Source organism: Equus przewalskii, chromosome 6, assembly GCF_037783145.1.
Source record: "Equus przewalskii isolate Varuska chromosome 6, EquPr2, whole genome shotgun sequence".
NCBI lineage: Eukaryota > Metazoa > Chordata > Mammalia > Perissodactyla > Equidae > Equus > Equus przewalskii.
Genome location: NC_091836.1, coordinates 45,948,305 through 45,965,895, shown reverse-complemented (window position 1 = coordinate 45,965,895; position 17,591 = coordinate 45,948,305). Strand labels below are relative to the sequence as shown.

General features: G+C 63.8%; 1 protein-coding gene across 5 annotated transcripts in view; it reads right to left on the bottom strand.

Annotated features, from left to right (window-relative positions):
• Nucleotides 1–17,591, bottom strand: part of CACNA1A (calcium voltage-gated channel subunit alpha1 A) — a 203,173-nt gene that overhangs the window by 58,261 nt on the left and 127,321 nt on the right. For all 5 annotated transcript variants that reach the window (XR_011541440.1, XM_070625311.1, XM_070625313.1 and 2 more), the window contains exons 20-24: nucleotides 14,273–14,718; nucleotides 12,775–12,910; nucleotides 11,167–11,296; nucleotides 7,929–7,988; nucleotides 6,846–6,952 (exon numbers count right to left, since the gene is read on the bottom strand). Coding sequence is in view for 4 of the 5 variants with exons in the window: in XM_070625311.1 (XP_070481412.1) it covers nucleotides 6,846–6,952; nucleotides 7,929–7,988; nucleotides 11,167–11,296; nucleotides 12,775–12,910; nucleotides 14,273–14,718 (879 nt within the window). In the remaining variant the exon portion in view is untranslated. The remainder of the gene's footprint in view (nucleotides 1–6,845; nucleotides 6,953–7,928; nucleotides 7,989–11,166; nucleotides 11,297–12,774; nucleotides 12,911–14,272; nucleotides 14,719–17,591) is intronic.

The window sequence follows — 17,591 nt, the reverse complement described above, 5'->3', positions numbered from 1 at the left end:
AGCGGGACCCCCAGCCCCCCGTCTCTCTCCTGCCGGTCTTTTCTGCACACGGAGGCCAGAGCCCGTGGCCACAGCAGGCCCCTTCGCAGCGTCCGGAAGTGGCTGGCCGGCCCGGCACTCAAGGCCCCGAGACCCAGTGAACTTCGCCTCCAGGTTCCCAGCGGCTGCCACAGACCCCAAACCCCAGTCCCTCTGTGCCTCCATCTGCGTTTGCACATTCTGTTCCTGCTGCTAGAAATGCCCTTCCTCGCAGGACCAGGCAGCTGTCTCAGAGCCCATCGGAGACGTCCCTGCTCCGCCACCCGCCCGCGCTGCCCCACAATCCTCTGCTTCTGGCTTCAGACTCAGCTCCTCTGTGTCATTGTCCCTCGGATCCGGGCTCGCCCGCCGGGTGGTCTCAGGACGCAGGGGACGGGCCCAGACCAGCAGGCTTTGGGGTCTCCTGGCTCCCGCGGTGACCTTGCGGGTCATGGGCGAGGCCCCCCCAGCATCCTCTTAGTTCCTTCCTCTCATTTCCGGGGAATAAAGGGACCGGGTGTCGGACCGCCGGGCACAGCCGTGCTCCCGGCCTTGGGGGGTCTGCATGTGTTTTTCTTGTCTAAACAGAAGCCGCCATTGTGACCTCAAGGCTGTGTCTCCAACGTGCGAGCACAGCGAGGGGCGCGAGGAGGGGACTTCAGGCAGAAAGGGGCAAATCTAACAACAGGGTCAGCCGGACACAGCGGCTCCTTCTTCACCCCTCCAGCTCCCACTGCGGCCGAGTCCCGAAGTCCCCGCTCAGCTGAGAGCCCCCCTTGCGCACGGCCGCTCCAGCAACTGCTCCTGCCGCTGGGCTCTGCCCGAGGCTGACGACGCGGCCGGGAGACGATGGGACGTCTCCCAGCAAAACCGGGGTGTTTGGACTGCATGTTGGTGGGAACGTCGAGCACGTGGACATCTAGCTCGTAGGTGGAACTCGCCAAAATCCTGATATGCCAAATGGCTGACACTTGGGAACGTGTGCCTCTTGGGGCACATCCGCTCATCTGAAAATGACTCCACGGCCACTGGCGGGTATGGGGGGGGGTCTCTCTCCCGGAAGGCACTCCGCCTGTGGAGACGCTGAGAAACGATCCTGTTTACTGCGGCATCAAGGAGAGTGCTCCTGGCAGTCTGGCTCCTGAGCATGCAGGAGAGGCTTGATCAAGGCACTTCCACAGAAAACCACCAGACTTTCAAACCACTTTGCGGAGAGTGTAGACGCTCCTCGAGGGGGTTAATTTCTCCTCTTAGAACCCAAGTCCTGGGTGTTCGGGCCGCTCCTCCTTCTCCCAGCTGATAAGCACCCACTCTGCTCACCTGCCCCATCAAAGTCAGACCCTGAGGAGGTCCCCCAGCCACACCCTTTTGGTTCTCCCCTGAGAACCGGCTAATGGGGGGTCACGGTGGGAGCCAGCGGCCAAGACCCCTCGGGGCCCGTCCTCCCTGGGGGGCAGGCTGAGGGGGCTCCAGTCACTGCAAGCGACAGGACAGCAGCAAGGACACAAGGCCACGGAAACGGCCCCAGAACTGCGTGGCTGCCCCACGGCCTGGAGGACGAGGGACAGACGAGCGAGCGGGACTTTACCGTGTGCTGCTCCTGGAGAGGTGCGCCGAGGGAGGGACAGGTCGTGAGCGGCCTCGGGAGAGAGAACACAGAACACGCAGCGCACACGCGGTGCACAAGCGGCGCACACGCAGCACACATGTGACACACGGCGCACACACAGCACACACGCGACACACGACACGGTGCACACGCATCGCACAGGCAGCAGACACACAATGCACACGCAGCACACGTGGCACATGTGCACACGCAGCACACATGCGACACACGGTGCACACGCAGCGTACACACAGCACACACGCACCCCATGCCCGCCCCTGTCCCCCGTACTGCCAGCACCAAGACAGCCGGCTCCGCCGAGCACCCGCCACCACCGCGTCACTGCCAGGAGCCGGGAGCGCCAGCGCCCAGAAGCTCGGGCGGAGGTTCTAGAACGTCCCGAAGGCGCGGGGGACCTGGGTGTGAGTCCTGGCTCTGCCCCCTCGTCCTCATCTGGAACTCGGGCCCTCGGGTCCGCGGTGGCCCTGCCACAGGTCACGAGGGCCGTGGCACAGGGTTCCTGTGGGGCAGCTGAGGGGCATCGGGGAGCATGGAGGCTGCAGGGCGCTGGCGCCGGCGTCTCAAGCCTCCACCCACAATGGAGGCAGAGGGGAGGCAGATAGGGGCGGACGCCCAGCCAGCCCTTTGATATTGGGGAACCATCGCCTGCACAGAGGGAGCAGGTCCTCCCTCCTGGGTCGTTAAGGGTCTCTCAGCAACAGCGACTTCTGTACCCCGTGGATTTTAGGTGTGAGATTGAGTCTCGTGAACACGAGTGCGTCCACCTGTGGGAAGGTGGTGCCATTATGCCCATTTTCCAGATGAGGAAGCTGAGGCCCAGAAAGGGCGAGTGACTTGCCCAAAGCCACACAGCTGGGAGGTGGCAGACTGAGATTCAAACCCAGGTGCACCTGCACTCTAATCTTCTTTCCATTTCATCACATACGAAAAAATAACGTCTTTGGGGCGGGGGCTGTTTTGAGGATGGACATTAAAAATGGTGGCAGCCTGAGGGCTCCTTCTTTGGCTTCTTGGCTCCTGAGCATGCAGGAGCAGCTTGCTCAAGGCGCCCTGCCAGCCACGCTGGCCTGCCTTGAAGGAGGAGAGGCCGTGCCAGATGGGCCCTTGGCAGTGACGTGGGATCGGCATCCAGCGGCTGCTGAGAAAGGTCAGCTGGCCGCCCCGATGCGCGGGCACAGAGCGCAACACCATGTGTGACGCTGAATGAAATGGCCTGTTAGTGATGGGCGCATGGACGTGGCACACGGGCAGGGGTGGAGCAGGACACACACAGAGCTCTGGGCCGGGTGCAGGGGTGGGGACCGTCGGGAGAGCTTCGCACACCCCTTGGTGGACCACAGGGAGAGCTCCCCGCGTGTGAGACGGGCGCGGTCAGGGCACGAGGGCAGAATCCTCGCATCCACCAAGAAGGCTCCGCGGCAGGATTCCTCCAGACAAGGGACGGAGCAGACTGCGCGCCCTCCCCTCCCGCGGCCTCGAGGACACTGTGAGCCGGGCTGCCACGTCTCATGCGGCTGCTCCGCGGTCAGGCTGGACATGGGCCGCAACCTGAGTGTAGCTGAGCCCACTCCCAGAGACCCTGCTGGCCTGTTCCCCCGTGGGCCCTCGTGGCCTCAGTTTCCTCGTCCACAGTGTGGACACTTCCCACACAGATCGTCACGAAGACTCAGTAAACGGAGGCTGTTAGCTATTATCATCGCCAAGTTTTCCTGTTCTATGGGGAAACTGAGGCACAGACAGGCTCAGGGACTTGCACCTTAGAGAGAAACCAGCCAGACCTGCAGGAGCCTTTTTCTACGACGATGACGTTAACTCACCCTTGCCGGGGTCTTCGTCCCCGAGACGGGCACACAGGACAGATAAAGTGAGGTAAGAGACCAGAAAAGAAAAAAGCCACCGACTCTGGGGTGGGACACTCAGAGTGTACCCCCTACTGCTGCCAAGGCCACATCTATCTGGGAATAAGGAGACAACAACCAAAGTCTTCACAGGGCGAGAGACCCTCTCGGGCAGACGAGGCCAAAAACCCGCAGCCAGAGAGAGGATTCTGAAACCTTTCTGGGGAAAAAAGCAGCAGCGTGAGGGGTCCTTCTCTGGCTTTCTGGCAGATCGGCCTCAGGCATGCAGGAGTGGCTTGATCAAGGTGCTTGGCCAGCTGTGCCAGACCTGCAGCCCTGCCCTGGAAGAGGAGTTGCAGCACCAGAGGGATTTTTGGCAGGGAGGTGGGGAGGGTGCTGCTGGCGTGGGGTCTCTGGGTCTACCTCTCCCATCTCTATGAGCATTCACATTAAGGTGTTCCCATGGCTGCCAGCTGTCCCAAAACCCCATGAGCGCCCCTGGCACTTGTCAGAATCCCACTGGCAAAATTCCTCACTTCTCAGTTGCTGGGAGACCTACGAGCTCGCCCAGCCTCGCTGGACAGCCCTACGTCCCTGTCCCCGGCCCTTTCCTTGCACGTTAAAACCACTCGAAGCTTCTCAAGGTCATGGGCTGGCTGGCTCTAGGCCTGGAGCAACTTCACGGAAACAGGTTAAAAGGTCTACTCTTCCAGAACGCTCCAAGCCCCCGGGAGGTGTGGCGCGTTCTGAGTGCCCTCATGTAACTTGATGTCTAAAACGAAAACACAGAAACTCAATGCGCCCGCTCCCTATGGCAGGTCCTCTCGCAACACAGAATCGTTCTGCTGATCAGCTTTTGGTGGAAAAAGGACTTTGTTCTGCAGATTTGCTCACAGTGCGGCCTAATCGTGACTCGGGGCAGCCAAGAAGCAGTGCCCACTGCACAGCTCCGCAGGGCCGGGCGGCACAGCCCGACGGGAGCCTGGTCCCGGCTTCGGGAGGCCGGTGGCCCTTCCTCAGCCCGCGAGGATCCAACCAGGGACGCAGGAGGGGCAGGGCAGCCGCTGAAGCAGGGCGGCCCCCAGACGGCCGAGCCTGAGCCGCTGGGCGTCACAGCCACACCCAGAGGTGGCCGCGCACGGCAAAGCACCCCCCACGGCACGGCCTGCACGGGGGGGCTGCGTGTGGACACATGGATGTGGCCGACGGGCCCCCCCAAACCTCCTGAGCCCTGGGCGTCTGGGGCTGCTGCAGACCCCGTCCTGGAGGGCTGGGGGGTGGGCAGGGCTGGCCCTCTCGGGTCACGGAGACCACCCGGGCAGAGCTCGGCGGGAGCGGGGGCTCCTGGGGCCAGAGCGGCCACCTGCTCCAGGCCACACGGCCGCCCGCCCGGGTCAGGCAGATAGTCAGGCCCAGTCACCAAAAGATACGAGCCACGGCAAGGGGTGGGGGAGAGGGGGGAACAGAAAGAGAAAGCAAGAAACAGAGGAGTGACAGAAAAATGGGGAGAATGACAGAAAACGGGGAGAGCGACAGAAAATAAAATCACAGAAAATAGGGAGAACGACAGAAAACGGGGAGAATAGGAAAGGAGTCAAAAGAGAGAGTGAGCCACAGAAAGAAGCAGGGAAGGAGGAGAGGACGAGCAGGGAGGTGGGCAGGGAGGAGTGGGGAGGGGAGGAGGGAGGAGCGGGGAGGAGCAGGGAGGGGAGGAGGGAGGGAAGTTGGGAGGAGCTGGGAGGGAGGAGTGAGGAGGACCAGGGAGGGAGGAGCAGGGAGGAGTGGGGAGGGGAGCAGGGAGGGCAGCAGGGAGGAGCAGGGAACGTCCCTCCCGCGGGTGGTCCTGGCCGGGGGGGGGGGGGGGGGGGGGGGGGGGGGCGCGGGGGGGGGCGCAGGCGGCTCCAGGGCGTCAGGCCGCTGACCCCGCAGGGGCCGCCCGGAGAGCGGCCACGTCCTTGCCGCCCTGTGCAGCGTCTTAGACGCCTGTTTGTGAAGAAATCGCGCCCCCTGGGTAGGAAGGCTGTGTCTTGCTCCTATCTCCCCTTCCCTGGGTGCCAGTGGGGTGGGACCCCCGCTCAGGGGCCGGAGTGTCTAGTGGCTCCACGGCCGCGGGCCCAGTGCTGCTCTGAGGAGCCTTCAGCTCTGCATCCCACATTTGCCCGCGTTTGCCCATCATTGCTGCGTTAGGCCGCAGAGTGTCTCTGAGGACACGGACAACTTCCCGACTCCCTGATGGATGACTTTAGAAAAGCAGGAGAGCGCGGGGAGAAGGGGGAGAGGGCGGGGGCCGGCCCCGCAGGACGCCTTCCCGGCCCTGCCATGGGCACTGGCCGCCTCCGACCAGGCCCGGCCAGGGCTTTCCACCCCTGCAGGTCCACACAGCCAGGGCACCTGCTACCCTCGCTCCCAGGGCCCAGAGCCAGGGCTGTGCAGCCCTCGGGCCTCTTGGAGTGGCCGGCCACAGCTTGGGCACCATCCTGGAGTGACAACTGAACCCTAGGGCACCATCCTGGCATGGCTGCCCAGCTCTTGGGTGCCATTTTGGAGTGGCGGCCCACAACTTGGGTGCCATTCTGGCATGGCTGCTCAGCCTTTGGGCACCATCTTGGAATGGCTGCTCAATCCTTGGGTGCCATTTTGCAATGGCCGTCCACAACTTGGCTGACACCTTGGAGTGGTTACTAAGACTTTAGGTGCCATCTTGGAATGACTATTGAACCCTAGAGCACCATCTTAGAATACCTGTCCAGCCCTTGGGTGCCATTTTGGAATGGCTGCCCAGCCCTTGGGTGTCATCTTGGAATGACTAGCCAGAACTTAGGCACCATCAGGCATGGCTGCCCAGCCCTTGGGTGCCATCTTGAGATGGCTGCTTGGCCCTTGGGTGTCATTTTGGAGTGGCCGCCCACAATTTGGGCCCCATCTTGGAGCTGCATGATGACGTGGCCTTTCAGAGGGCAGTGTCCCCAGACTGCAGGGACAAGGGGGACACACAAAGGGTGTCACCAGGTCTACAACCACGGGGCACAGTGGGGGAGGGGATCCGAATCCTCATGCACATTCGTTCCCTGATTGTCTTTTTAGGGGCTCCCCAAAGAGACAGCGGGTGGGGCTGCAGGGCGGCAGGGAGATGAGATGTCCAGGCCGGTCTAGTCTACAAGCAGCACAGCAGGGGCAGCAGCGGCCGTGAGGAGCACAGGGTCGCTGCCCATTGCTCCTCCCAGCCTGTACGACAGCCAGCGAAGCTCCGCCTGGTGCATGCGGCACCCTCCGTCCCCCGAGCGCACGCCGCCCACCCGCACCCCGAGGACACGGCCCGGCCCAGGGGCGCCGCGGGCTGGGCGGCCGGAGACACTTACGTGAAGGCGAAGGCCACCAGCGCCCCACTGACCACGATGAAGTCGAGGATGTTCCAGAGGTCACGGAAGTAGGCGCCCTGGTGCAGGACGAGCCCCAGGTCGATCATCTACGGGGAGCAGAGGCGGCGCTCAGGGCGCTCGGCCGCCCGGGGGCAGCACCACCTTCCGTGTGGAGGAGGCGGCGCCGGGGGGCGCAGGGACCACAGGTCGAGCTCCGGGGACGAGGGGCGCCGCGCCCACCGCGGAAACGCTGTTCCGACTCTCTGGCCCTTAGGTCCGAACCTGGGTTGCCCCCGCCCCCCAAAACTCCACGCTGGGGCCTCCGCGGACCGGCTGCCTCTGCCTTCCAGACCTTCCAGGAACCCATCCGCTTCTCGGCATCCTGCTACGGCCCCATCCTCGCCGCCCCGACCAGTGACCAGTCAGCCGCCCGCCCCCCAACCGCTGCCCCACCCAAGCCTGCCCGTCCCCCCCTCCCCTGGCCCCTCCTCAAGCCTGCCCGTCCCCCACTTCCTCCCCCTCCCTCCCCTCCGTCCCCCTCTGTCCCCCTCCCTCCTCCTCCCTCCCCCTCCCTCCTCTTCCCTCCCCCAGCCTGCCCGTCCCCCCGTCCCCCGCCCCTCCTCAAGCCTGCCGGCCCTCCCTCTCCCTCCCCCCCTCCTCCACCGGCCCCTTCTCAAGCCTGCCGGCTCCCAGGGACCCCCAAACCTGCACGCCCCCCCAAGCCTGCCCGCCCCCTCCTCCACCGGCCCCTCCCCACCGCCCCCAGCCCCTCCCCCAGCCTGCCCTCCCCCAGCCGCCAGAGGGCCCCGTGAGCACTCCTCCTCTGCCCAGAACCCGCTGTGGCTCCCACCTCACTGGGGGTGAAAGGCAGAGTCCTCCCGTGGTCCCCAAGGCCCTGCATGGCCTGTCCCTGTGACCTCGCTGCCCTCCTCCTCCCCAGGCTCCTAGCCCACTCCTTCCAGCCACACGGGCCTGCCTGTTGCCCCTCAGGCACCCCAAGCATTTCTAATCCCGGGGGGTGAGCCTCCTGCGCCAGGGTGGCATTCTCGAGGGTGCAGAACACCCTGGAGCCCTGGCACTCACCTTGATCACCATCTCAAAGGTGAAGACGCCCGTAAAAACGTAGTCAAAATATCGCAGCACCTGCAAGGAGAGAAATACAATGGGGTGGCAGATCGCCTGGCTTGCTCTAGCGGAGCCCCCGTGAGCCAGGCGATGGGCCGGCTAGGGAGCTCGGCTCCAGGAAAGTCCCCAAGGAGCAGAGTCCGCACCTGTAGGAGGAAACAGGGCAGCCCTGTCTGTATGGTGGGGCAGGGCGTGCACTGCACAAGGGCCCCTCCCGCCCTGACTCCCAGGGCAGATTCGCATGTTGTGAATGAAACTGCCCAGCAGATGGCGGCAAAGTCCTAACAGAATCGTTAGGCCGTTTGCTGACAACCCCAAGGGCGCCTATTAATTGACTTTTCTTTTAACACCCAAAGCCCTGCACAGAGGAGCGCTGGCCCCGGGAGCTCAGGCAGGACTTGCCCCTGGTGCTGGCGGGCCTGAGCCCAGGGCCCGGGTGAGAAGCAGTGTCCCCACAGCGCTAGCTGACATGACCGGCCCTCTGGCCACACGGGGCCACCCTGCGCCGCCCCAGGCCCCAGGGGTCCCTGCCCACAGCCCGCTGGGCGTGGTGACCGGCCTGCGGTGGGCGCGAGGCGGGCAGGGCTCTGCCAGAGTCGTCGAAGCAGGGCTGGCGGTCACTGAGCATGGCCGCCAGGGCGCGTCCCTCCCCCGCCAGGACCCTCTGTGGCTGCCGCCTGGCTCGAGGGGGACACCCGAGTCCACCCCAGGGTGCTGCTGGCTCTGCCCGGTCACCTCCTGGCCTCGCCTCACCTCTCTGCCCCCTGCTCACTCCACTTCTGCCGCCCGATGTTCTCCCCCAGAGCCTTTGCACAAGCCGTTCCCTCGGCCTGGAATGCTCTTCCCCACTCCCACCTGATTCCCTCTCTCTCCTCCTTTACGGCTCAGCTCAAACATCACCTTCCCAGCGAGGCCTTCCCTGACCACCAGTTAACCATCCCCCTTCCGGGAGCTGCTGGTCCTCCTTACCCAGTTTAGCCGCGCCCCCACCCCGGCACTTCTTATTTCCTGACGAATTATTTGTCACAGTTTCTTTTTTTTGGTGAGGAAGATTGGCCCTGAGCTAACATCTGTTGCCAATCCTCCTCTTTTTCTCTTCTTCCCAAACACCCCCACTACATAGCTGTATACTCTAGTTGTGGGTCCTTCTAGTTGTGGCATGTGGGACGCCACCTCAGCGTGGCCCAATGAGTGGTGCCATGTCTGTACTCAGGATCTAAACCGGTGAAACCCTGGACCACTGCAGTGGAGCGCGAACTCAACCAGTTGGCCCTGGGCCGGCCCCTTGCTGTAGTTTCTAATCGCCTCATCGTCCCCTCCCCACCCAAGTGTCGGCCCCCCCAGGGCAGGGGCATCTGTCCCTGTGGCGTCTCCAGCTCACAGTCCAGGACCAGGCATACAGCAGGCACTCAACAAACGCCTGCTGGATGGATGCGCCAGCGGCTGGGGCTGTGCTGGGTCCTGCGGGCACCGTGTGACCGGTGTGCTCCCAACGCACATTCCTGTTCCCCGTGGTGCCCGAAGGGCCAGCAGGGACCCGAGCGGCCAGGACGGCGGGCTTCCTGGGTCGGGTGGTCGGTGTGGGTGGGGCCGGAAGGATCTGAGGGGCAGAGGGACCCGGTGCTCCCCGGGCGTCCTTGCTGGGCTCTGTGCCTGGTGCCGGCGGATGACTGAGGTCAGATGCGGCAGGCGCAGGGCGCGCGCGGGGCCGGTCCTGGAGCCGGTCGGGCAGCGGGAAGAAACCAAAAGAATGTTGGACGGAACCTTCTGTCCCTGCAAAGGGCCGTTTCCTGAGACTCGTGGCTCTGCGGAGGCTCGTCTGGCTTCTCGCGAGGAGGTCCTGCTCCCCTCCTCCAGGCGGGCCGACGACAGAGCCGCCAGCACCAGGTGTCACGGGGCGGCGGTGTCCACAAACGGCCCTCCGGGGGCACGTGGGGTCGGGGGTCGGGGGGCAACAGCATCCTGAGCTGGAGACGGTGCCAACGCTCGGCCACAGGCGCAGGGAGAAGCGAGCCCGGCCCCGTAGATGCTGCACAGCATTGCGAAAGCGCGACAGCCCGGGGGGCCACAGCGCCACCTCACGGGACACATGGTGGCCGCGGGTGGAGGGAGCCTGTCTGTTCCGTGTGGGAAGCGGGCGACAGAGACGACTGCAGCGCTGAAGGCCTCGGGGGCAGGAGGGGCCGGAGAAGCCAGGCAGGGCCTGGGCCTTCGGGGCCGGAAGCTCCCTGGGGGCCCCGCGCCCTGCGACCCGCATCACACAGCCCAGGTGTCTGCGGCCTGGCCACCGTTGGGGACCCTGCGCCAGAGGGGGAGAACCGGGGAGCCTCGACTCCCTGGATCCGGGGACCCCCGCGTCCCGCGCGTCTCTGAGGCCTAAGACATGGGGCGGGTCCTGGGCACCAGCTGTGGCACAGGTCACCGTGTGCGTCACAGGGGACGGCTTCAAGGGGACGTTTCCACCGCGACACGGTATGGAGGGCCGGGGGACCCTAAGGATGCTCCCCGGCGGCTCCCAGCCCCCAGGCCCCTGGAGTCGGGCCGGTCTCCCCGTGCGGTGCTGCATCCTGGTCCCTGCCTCCAGCCCCAGCGGCCGGGCCAGGCCAGAACCCAGCACACCCTTGTCCGTCACTACCTCGGTTTCCCCCAAGCACGGGCACACACACACTCCTGTTTGGTGGGGCTCAAGGGGCCCATGCACACAGTAGGCGCTCAATAAACAGCAACGGTGGAGGGAAGCAGCAGGGGCTCTGGGGGAGGCAGATCCCGCCTAGATCACTCAGCCCACGAGCCTCAGTTTCCCCACCTGTCAAACGGGAGGGCTGCACGCTAAGCTCCTGGGGCGAGCCTGTTCCCAGCCAGCGTCGCACCGGGCGGGCGACACGGGACCATGCGGAGGCTGGATGCTCAGGCGGCGTCTCTGGGCCAGGACAAGCCTTTCTTGCAAAGCTTTGTGTAAACAGTGGAAGCCGCCAGCGGCTCACGAGCGCCCAGAGCACGCCATGCCTGAGCGCCACCACCCGCCTGCCCCTCCCGGGGTTCCAGCCATTTCTTCCCTCCAGGGCAGGCCCCGTCCTCCAGGGCTGCCCACCCTCCAGGACCGCCTGCCCCCAGGAACCTGGCGGCACCCAGTCTGCCCCATCCCCGCGCCGCTCCGGCTCCGAGCTCTGGCTGGGCGCTGGCGGGCGGGACTCACGTTGTTCCGGGGGGCGTTGGGCTGCACGGGGTCCTCGGCCGCCAGGGCAATGCTGCTCATGGCGATGACCATGAGAATGCACATCTCGAAGTAGCGCAGATTCAGGATGTAATGGCACAGGCGGCGAAGGCTGTGGGGACAGGAAGCGTGCAGAGGTCCACTCAGACCATGGGCTCCAGGCCCTCCTTTTCTAAGCTCCTTATGTCACCTGCCCCGAGATCTCTAACTGCCCAGGCCCCACACCCAACAGACTCTCAAGCTCCTGCGTCTGGGGTTCTCCGCGTCGGGGAGCCCCAAGAAGGCGGTGGGGGGGGGAAGTTCAGCTAGGGGACACGGTCACACGCCCTGTTTATCAGCTCCTATCACTCCCGCACGACCCTCTTGGAACATCTGGATTCCCAGGGAGAGTTGAAGAAATATTATTCTTGATTCCGTAGGAGACAAAAAGGCTTTTCACGCATAGAAGGTTCTACGGTCAAACAAAATCTGGAAACTCTGAGTTAAGTTGATCTCTTTCTTTCTTTCTTTTCAATGAGTTGAGTTACCTTATGCCCTCTGTGTCTCCCTGAAACGGCCGTAAACACAGTGCCCACCTCCCAGGGATGTGAAGATCCAGACTCAATCTATGCCTGGCACAGGGTAGGGGCTCTGAAAAGCTAGCTACTGAAACGATGCATTGCATGCCTTATCAGAGCCTTTACGGTGCTAATGGGATAATACTCAAGTACTTAGCCTCTCAAGTGGAGTTAATAATAGTAAATATGTGATATGGCAGCAGGGATGGTGTGTGAGAACAGAGATGCTGGAATCCGTCTGCCTGAGCTCTCCCACTTGGTTGCTGTGTGACCTTGGGCAGGTGACTTCCCCTCTCTGGGCCTCCAATTCTTCATCAGATGGGAATAAGCATAATATCAACCCCTTAGGGTTATTATAAGAATTTTAAAAAATGTGTAAAACAATCAGAACGGTGCCTGGCCCTAAGTTCCATGTAGGTGTTTTTGTAGTAAAATAGATAAACAGTCAAGCACATAAAAAGTAAACAAGAGGTGAGTCCGTGAGAGGCAGATCACAGAGAGCAGTGTCCCCTGCCGTGTGTGGGACACGAGTCTTCTCTGTCGAGAAGCATTTTGAGGACCAGGGTTTCAAGAAACACCCTTTGGAAAAATGCAATCTTAAAACAACCTCTGAGCTGCCGTGACATACATGCAATACGTTTCTTGCCTAAATAATCCATCCTCCTCAAGGATGCCCAAGTCAGAGCGCCATGGGACTCAGAGACCACCTCCCCAGAATCCAAACCTTGTGGAGCAGACGTTAGGAGCAGAGCTCAGGGACCAGGGCTGCCACATACAGTTGTCCAGGTTGTGCACTGCACAAGGCAGCCATTTCTAAGGGGCACCTCTCACGTCACAGACAGTGTAGATTTGGGGACATTTTATGACAATGATTTCCAGCTGATGGCAGGAAGGGGCCTCTTTCCAACACAATCGCTATTTTATGACAAATTTCTCTCTCATATGATGTAAGAAAAAGGCATCGTTTTTTAATTTGCCCAAAGGTCCCCCCGGCCCGACTCCCACTGCCCCGTGGAGCCGTGGCCACACTCACGGGTTGGTGGTGGAGAGGATGAACATGGAGCTGTAGGGGGGCATGGGCTTCGGGCCGTCCTCCCCAGGGTCGTCCTCCTCCTCCTTCTTCTCCTCCTCCTTTTTTGGCAGTGGGTCTGGGTTGGCGTTTTTGTTCACTGTTGGGACGAGAACCAACACAGGGCTCCCTGCACAGCTCCGCAGGGGCCTCGGGCTCCTGCGCCTGCCCGGAGGAGGCAGGGGGCCGCTGACACTCACACAGCACCTGCTGTGCGCCAGGCACCACCGTGTGCATTCGACCTCCACACGACCCCATGACACTGGGACTTCGTGACCCCCATTTCACAGAGGAGGAAACTGAGGCACAGAGAGGTGAGGCGACTTACTTAAGGTCACACAGCTGGGAAGGGCCAGAGCTGGGATTTGAAGCCCGGCAGCCGGCCCCAGAGCACCTGCTCCGACCACTGGACGGCCCGAGCGTGGCAGGCCTCAGTGGCTGTGGACAGAGCACGGGCCCTGCAGCCTCGCCACACAGCATGTCGTGAGCAGGCCCAGCCCCCGAGCCTCAGTTTCCCCATTTGCACAATGGGCACCATGGCGAGATCCGCCCCGTGGATGGTGGCGACCACTGAGCCAACACGCGAGGGGCGACCTCAGCACCGAGCGGACGTGGGTGCCGGGCCCGCCTCGTCTCAGCAGAGAACAAGCTCAGGGCATTGCCAGCTCCTCGGTCCTCGCCTGGGGGGGCAGAGACCGCCGGCCCTGAGGGCGGGACCCCCGTCTGCCCGGTCCCAGGCCGCTGCAGACTGCGGTGCGGGCGTGACAGCACCCAGATTTCAGTGCGAAGAGAAGAACGTGAAAGAGCTCGTTGATAAATTTGAAAATACTGATTGCAGGTTGACGTGGAAACATTTTGGAGATAAATAACTTTTCCAGTTAAATATAATTTATTAAAGCTCATTTCACCTATTTCCTTTTTCCTTTTAATTTAAAAATTTTCTCTTGCTGAGGAAGACTGTCGCTGAGCTAACATCTGTGCCCGTCCTCCTCTCCTTTGTACGTGGGACGCGGCCACAGCCTGGCCTGATGTGCGGTGTGCAGGTCCACAACCGGGATCCAAACCCGCGAACCCTGGGCCGCCGGTGGAGCGCGAACTTAACCACTCGGCCACCGGGCCGCCTGCTTTCTGATTTTTCAGTTCCTCCTCTCCCTCCCTCCCTGCCTGCCTTTCAATATGACGCTAGAAAGTTTAAAGTCACACACAGGCCCGTGTCACATTCTCCTGGAACAGCCAGGTCTGGAGGATCGTGTGACCCCCACATTCCCGCCCCAGGGGTGCCCTGCTTCTCAGGGGTGGCGTCCTGGCCGCCCTGGGGGACCTTCAGACGCGGGAGGCCACCGAGCTCCCTGCCAGGCGCCGTGCGCATCCATCCCAGCCGGGCCTCCAGCAGCCCCGGGGACAGGAGCCATCATACCCACCGTCCCCAAGGAGAAACTGAGGCCGGGAGGCGGGGGCTCACCTTGCATGACGGTGTGGCTGAGGGGCGGCGGGCAGGCGGGCGGGATGTCCACGGCCGTGTGGTCGGGCCTCCTGGCAGTCTTGGCTGAGTTGCTCTGGGTGCTGCTGGGGTTGGTGACGATAAGGCTGTTCTCGGGGGTCCTGGGGGGGCCAGGGTTGCACGGCGTCCCCGGGTTGTTGGGCGCCCGGCGGCTGGCGGTGTTCTGCGGGGTGGCGGCTGCGACGCCGGGCTCCGTGCTGTTCCCCATCTTGGCGGGGCTCGGGGGCGGCCCAGCGGGGCCCAGGCTGGCGTGGGGACCGGCCGCCTCGGCGGTGGCCAGCTTGTTGTTCTTCATGTTGTCGATGTCCTCGGCCAGCGGCGGATCCGGGCGGCCCAGGTCCTGCTGGATCGGCCGGGTGGTCGACAGGTTGGGGCCCGACACCGGGACCCCCGGGCCCTGGTTCTCTCTGCAGCGGGCGGGCCAACGAGAAAGAACCGGGACGCAGTTACAACAGTGACCCCTCGCGGGTCCTGCCCAAGGTCCCAGCATCCGAGGGGCCGCACGTGAGCCTAACAGAAAACCGCGGCAGAAACCACAACGGCCAAGGCTTCCCTGTGCCAGACCCCCGGGCGCCACTCCCAGCGCCTGACTCGTCACAGCCCCCCATCGTCAGCCCTGAGAGGGACGCGACCAGCCCCACTTCACAGACAAGAAAACCGAAGCTCAGAGAGGTGAAGCCTCCTGCCCGAGGCTGCACAGCAGGTAACTGAACAGGAGAATTTCTCCCGGGGATGAGAGGGTGGTGGGCAAAGCACTCCAGGCAGAGGGAACAGCTGGTGCAAAGGCCCTGAGGTGGGGCCGAGTGGGCCGAGGTGCGGCTGGAGGGGGGAAGCGGGGAGACGATGTGGTGGGGGGGGATTTGGTGCCTCAATTAGCCAAGTCACTCAGCGTGTCCCAGGAGGGGAAACAGCTCAGGGCCTCGCCCAGCTGCTACCTCCACAGCCACCGGGGCAGCAGCCCCCTGAGGAAGGGCCCCTGTGTCCCTTGTCACGGCCGTGGTTCCAGTGCCCGGGACAGGGCCCCACACCTGGCAGGCGCTCGGTCGCGTCTCGTCAAATGATGAATGGATGCCCCGTTTTTCAGATGGGACACTGAGGCTGGGGGGAGTCCCACCGGCCCAGCCTCCCCCACCTGCCGCTCACCCCCGGCTGCCAGTGACCCCAGAGCCTGAGCCCTTGCTGCCAGTCTGTCCTCGGCAGCCCCAGCCTGCTGTTCGCCTTCACACGGCCCTCCCGGCCCCGACGCTCCCAGGGCTCCCATCCCTGCGACCCCGGGCGCAGCCCGGCACGCAGTCTGTTTCCTGCAAACACCAGGAGGCCCGCGGGTGGCGGTGTTGGCGGCTTGTCTGCAGAGGGTCCGGTGGTCCGGAACTGCCCCCCGGCTCTTGGTAGAGGCGACCCCAGTTCTGCAGCCTGGCCCCGCGCAGCTCTCCCGGCAGCCGGCTCACTGAGCACCCACTGTGCGCTGGGCCGCGCCCCCAGCTCATCTGACCTACAGGACGCCCAGGGCAAGCAGGTGGGACTGGTTCCCACTTGACAGAGGAGGAAGCTGAGCTCAGAGACGGGAGGGGCCTTGCCCGAGGCCACACAGCCAGCTGGTGGCAGAGGCGGCCGGGAGCCCGACAGCACGGCTCCTGCGTCGTCCGGCCCGCTAACCCCAGCGACAGCGCCCCGCCGTGGAGCAGTTCAGGATCCCCCGACGCTCAGCCGGCAGCTGGAGGTGCACGGGTCCTAGGCACTCACGGCCACGGCCACCGGGCGAGCCACTCGGTCCATGGCAGCTCGCGATGCTCCCTCTGTGAACCACTGCACGAGGCTGGGATGGCGGCCACTCCCGGAGGAGGAGGAACCGGGCCGAGAGGCCGAGCTGCAGGATGGGGTCTTGCAGGCTGTGCCGCCCCCGCTCGCTCGAGACCAGAGACCAGAGCCACCGCAGGAGGCAAAGCCACGGCTGGGCCTGCGCCGCCTGCCTGGTGTCGTTCTGCACTTTAACCCACAGAGGCCGTGGTGTGGTCAGTGAGCAGAAGACACGAGGCATTTGTTTCCACTCTCGTCGCTCTGAGGCCACACAGGAGCCGGGTGGCCGGGCGCGTACCTCGTCCCAGTCGAGTGAGCGTCATGGCTGACACCCTAGGGCACAGGCTGAGCCGGGTCTGAGTCTCCGCAATGCCACTTCCCTGCTGTGTGGCCCCCTGCAGTTGGACTAACCTCTCTGAGCCTCAGGTCCCTCATCTGAAAGGGGGGATAAGCACAGACCTTCTGTCCAACCTGGAGACTAAGCGTAGCTCCTGGAGCGGACGCTTCTCACCAGAAGGCGGCCCAGCAGCCTCGTCAAGTGGCGCTGAGGGATAGACGTGTGCGCGAGCTGATGGCTCGAGGGTCACTCCCGGGCCATGAAACCGAGTGGAATTCGCGCCGGGGGACTTAGAACTTGCTTGGGACCAGTGCCCCCGCGCAGCGTCCCCTCCTGGAACAGAACTGTCAGTCCCGGGCCTGCCCGCCGCTGTATTCTGGAAGATGATCTGTTTTCTCGTCTCGGGGTCCAGAGAAGGACAGGAATTCTGCCCCCCAACGGATCACAGCCAGGGCCCCCCGCCACCCGACTGAGATGGGAGTTCTGAGCCGACGCCCTTGTTGCTTTTGGAGATGCTGTGATGGCGCCAGGGTCTTCTGGACCCGGGAGAGATGTGACGTTGGGGAGGCGTCCGAGGGACGGCTGCGCGGGCCCCTCCGTCTTGCACGGAGCGTTGACAAGCTCAGCCTGTGGGGGCCTCGCGCCGGCCTCAGGGATCTCCTTTCTGTGTCTCCAGGGAGCAAAGGGGCAGCTGAGCTCGGGGTCGGGCCCCTCCCCTGCCCCCCTGGGCATCTGCCATCGTCTGCCCTGCATGGGCGGCTGCGTCCCTCCGCCAAGGGCTGGGACGCCTCGCCCAGGGCACACTCGGGCCCCCAGGTCCAGGGGGGCCGGTCCTGCTTCCTCGTGCTCCCCGGCCCCAAGGCCCTGCACGTCCTGACTCATTCCACCACAGCTGCCGTCAGAGGCCCGTTTACAGAGGAGGAAGCTGAGGCCCAGAGAGGGAGAGCCATTTGCTCAGTGTGAACCAGCCGGGAGAGGGCCGAGCTGCGCTCTGGTCCTAGAGATCTCAGGCTACCACTGAGCAAAGCAAATGGGGCGATGGGTGACTTGGGGTGCCCGTAGTGGGGTGCCGAGGAGACTGGCTGAGGCCTGCGGGGGCCTGAAGGACCAGGGTGTTAAAGGATGAGGCGTCCCCTCCCCACGCAA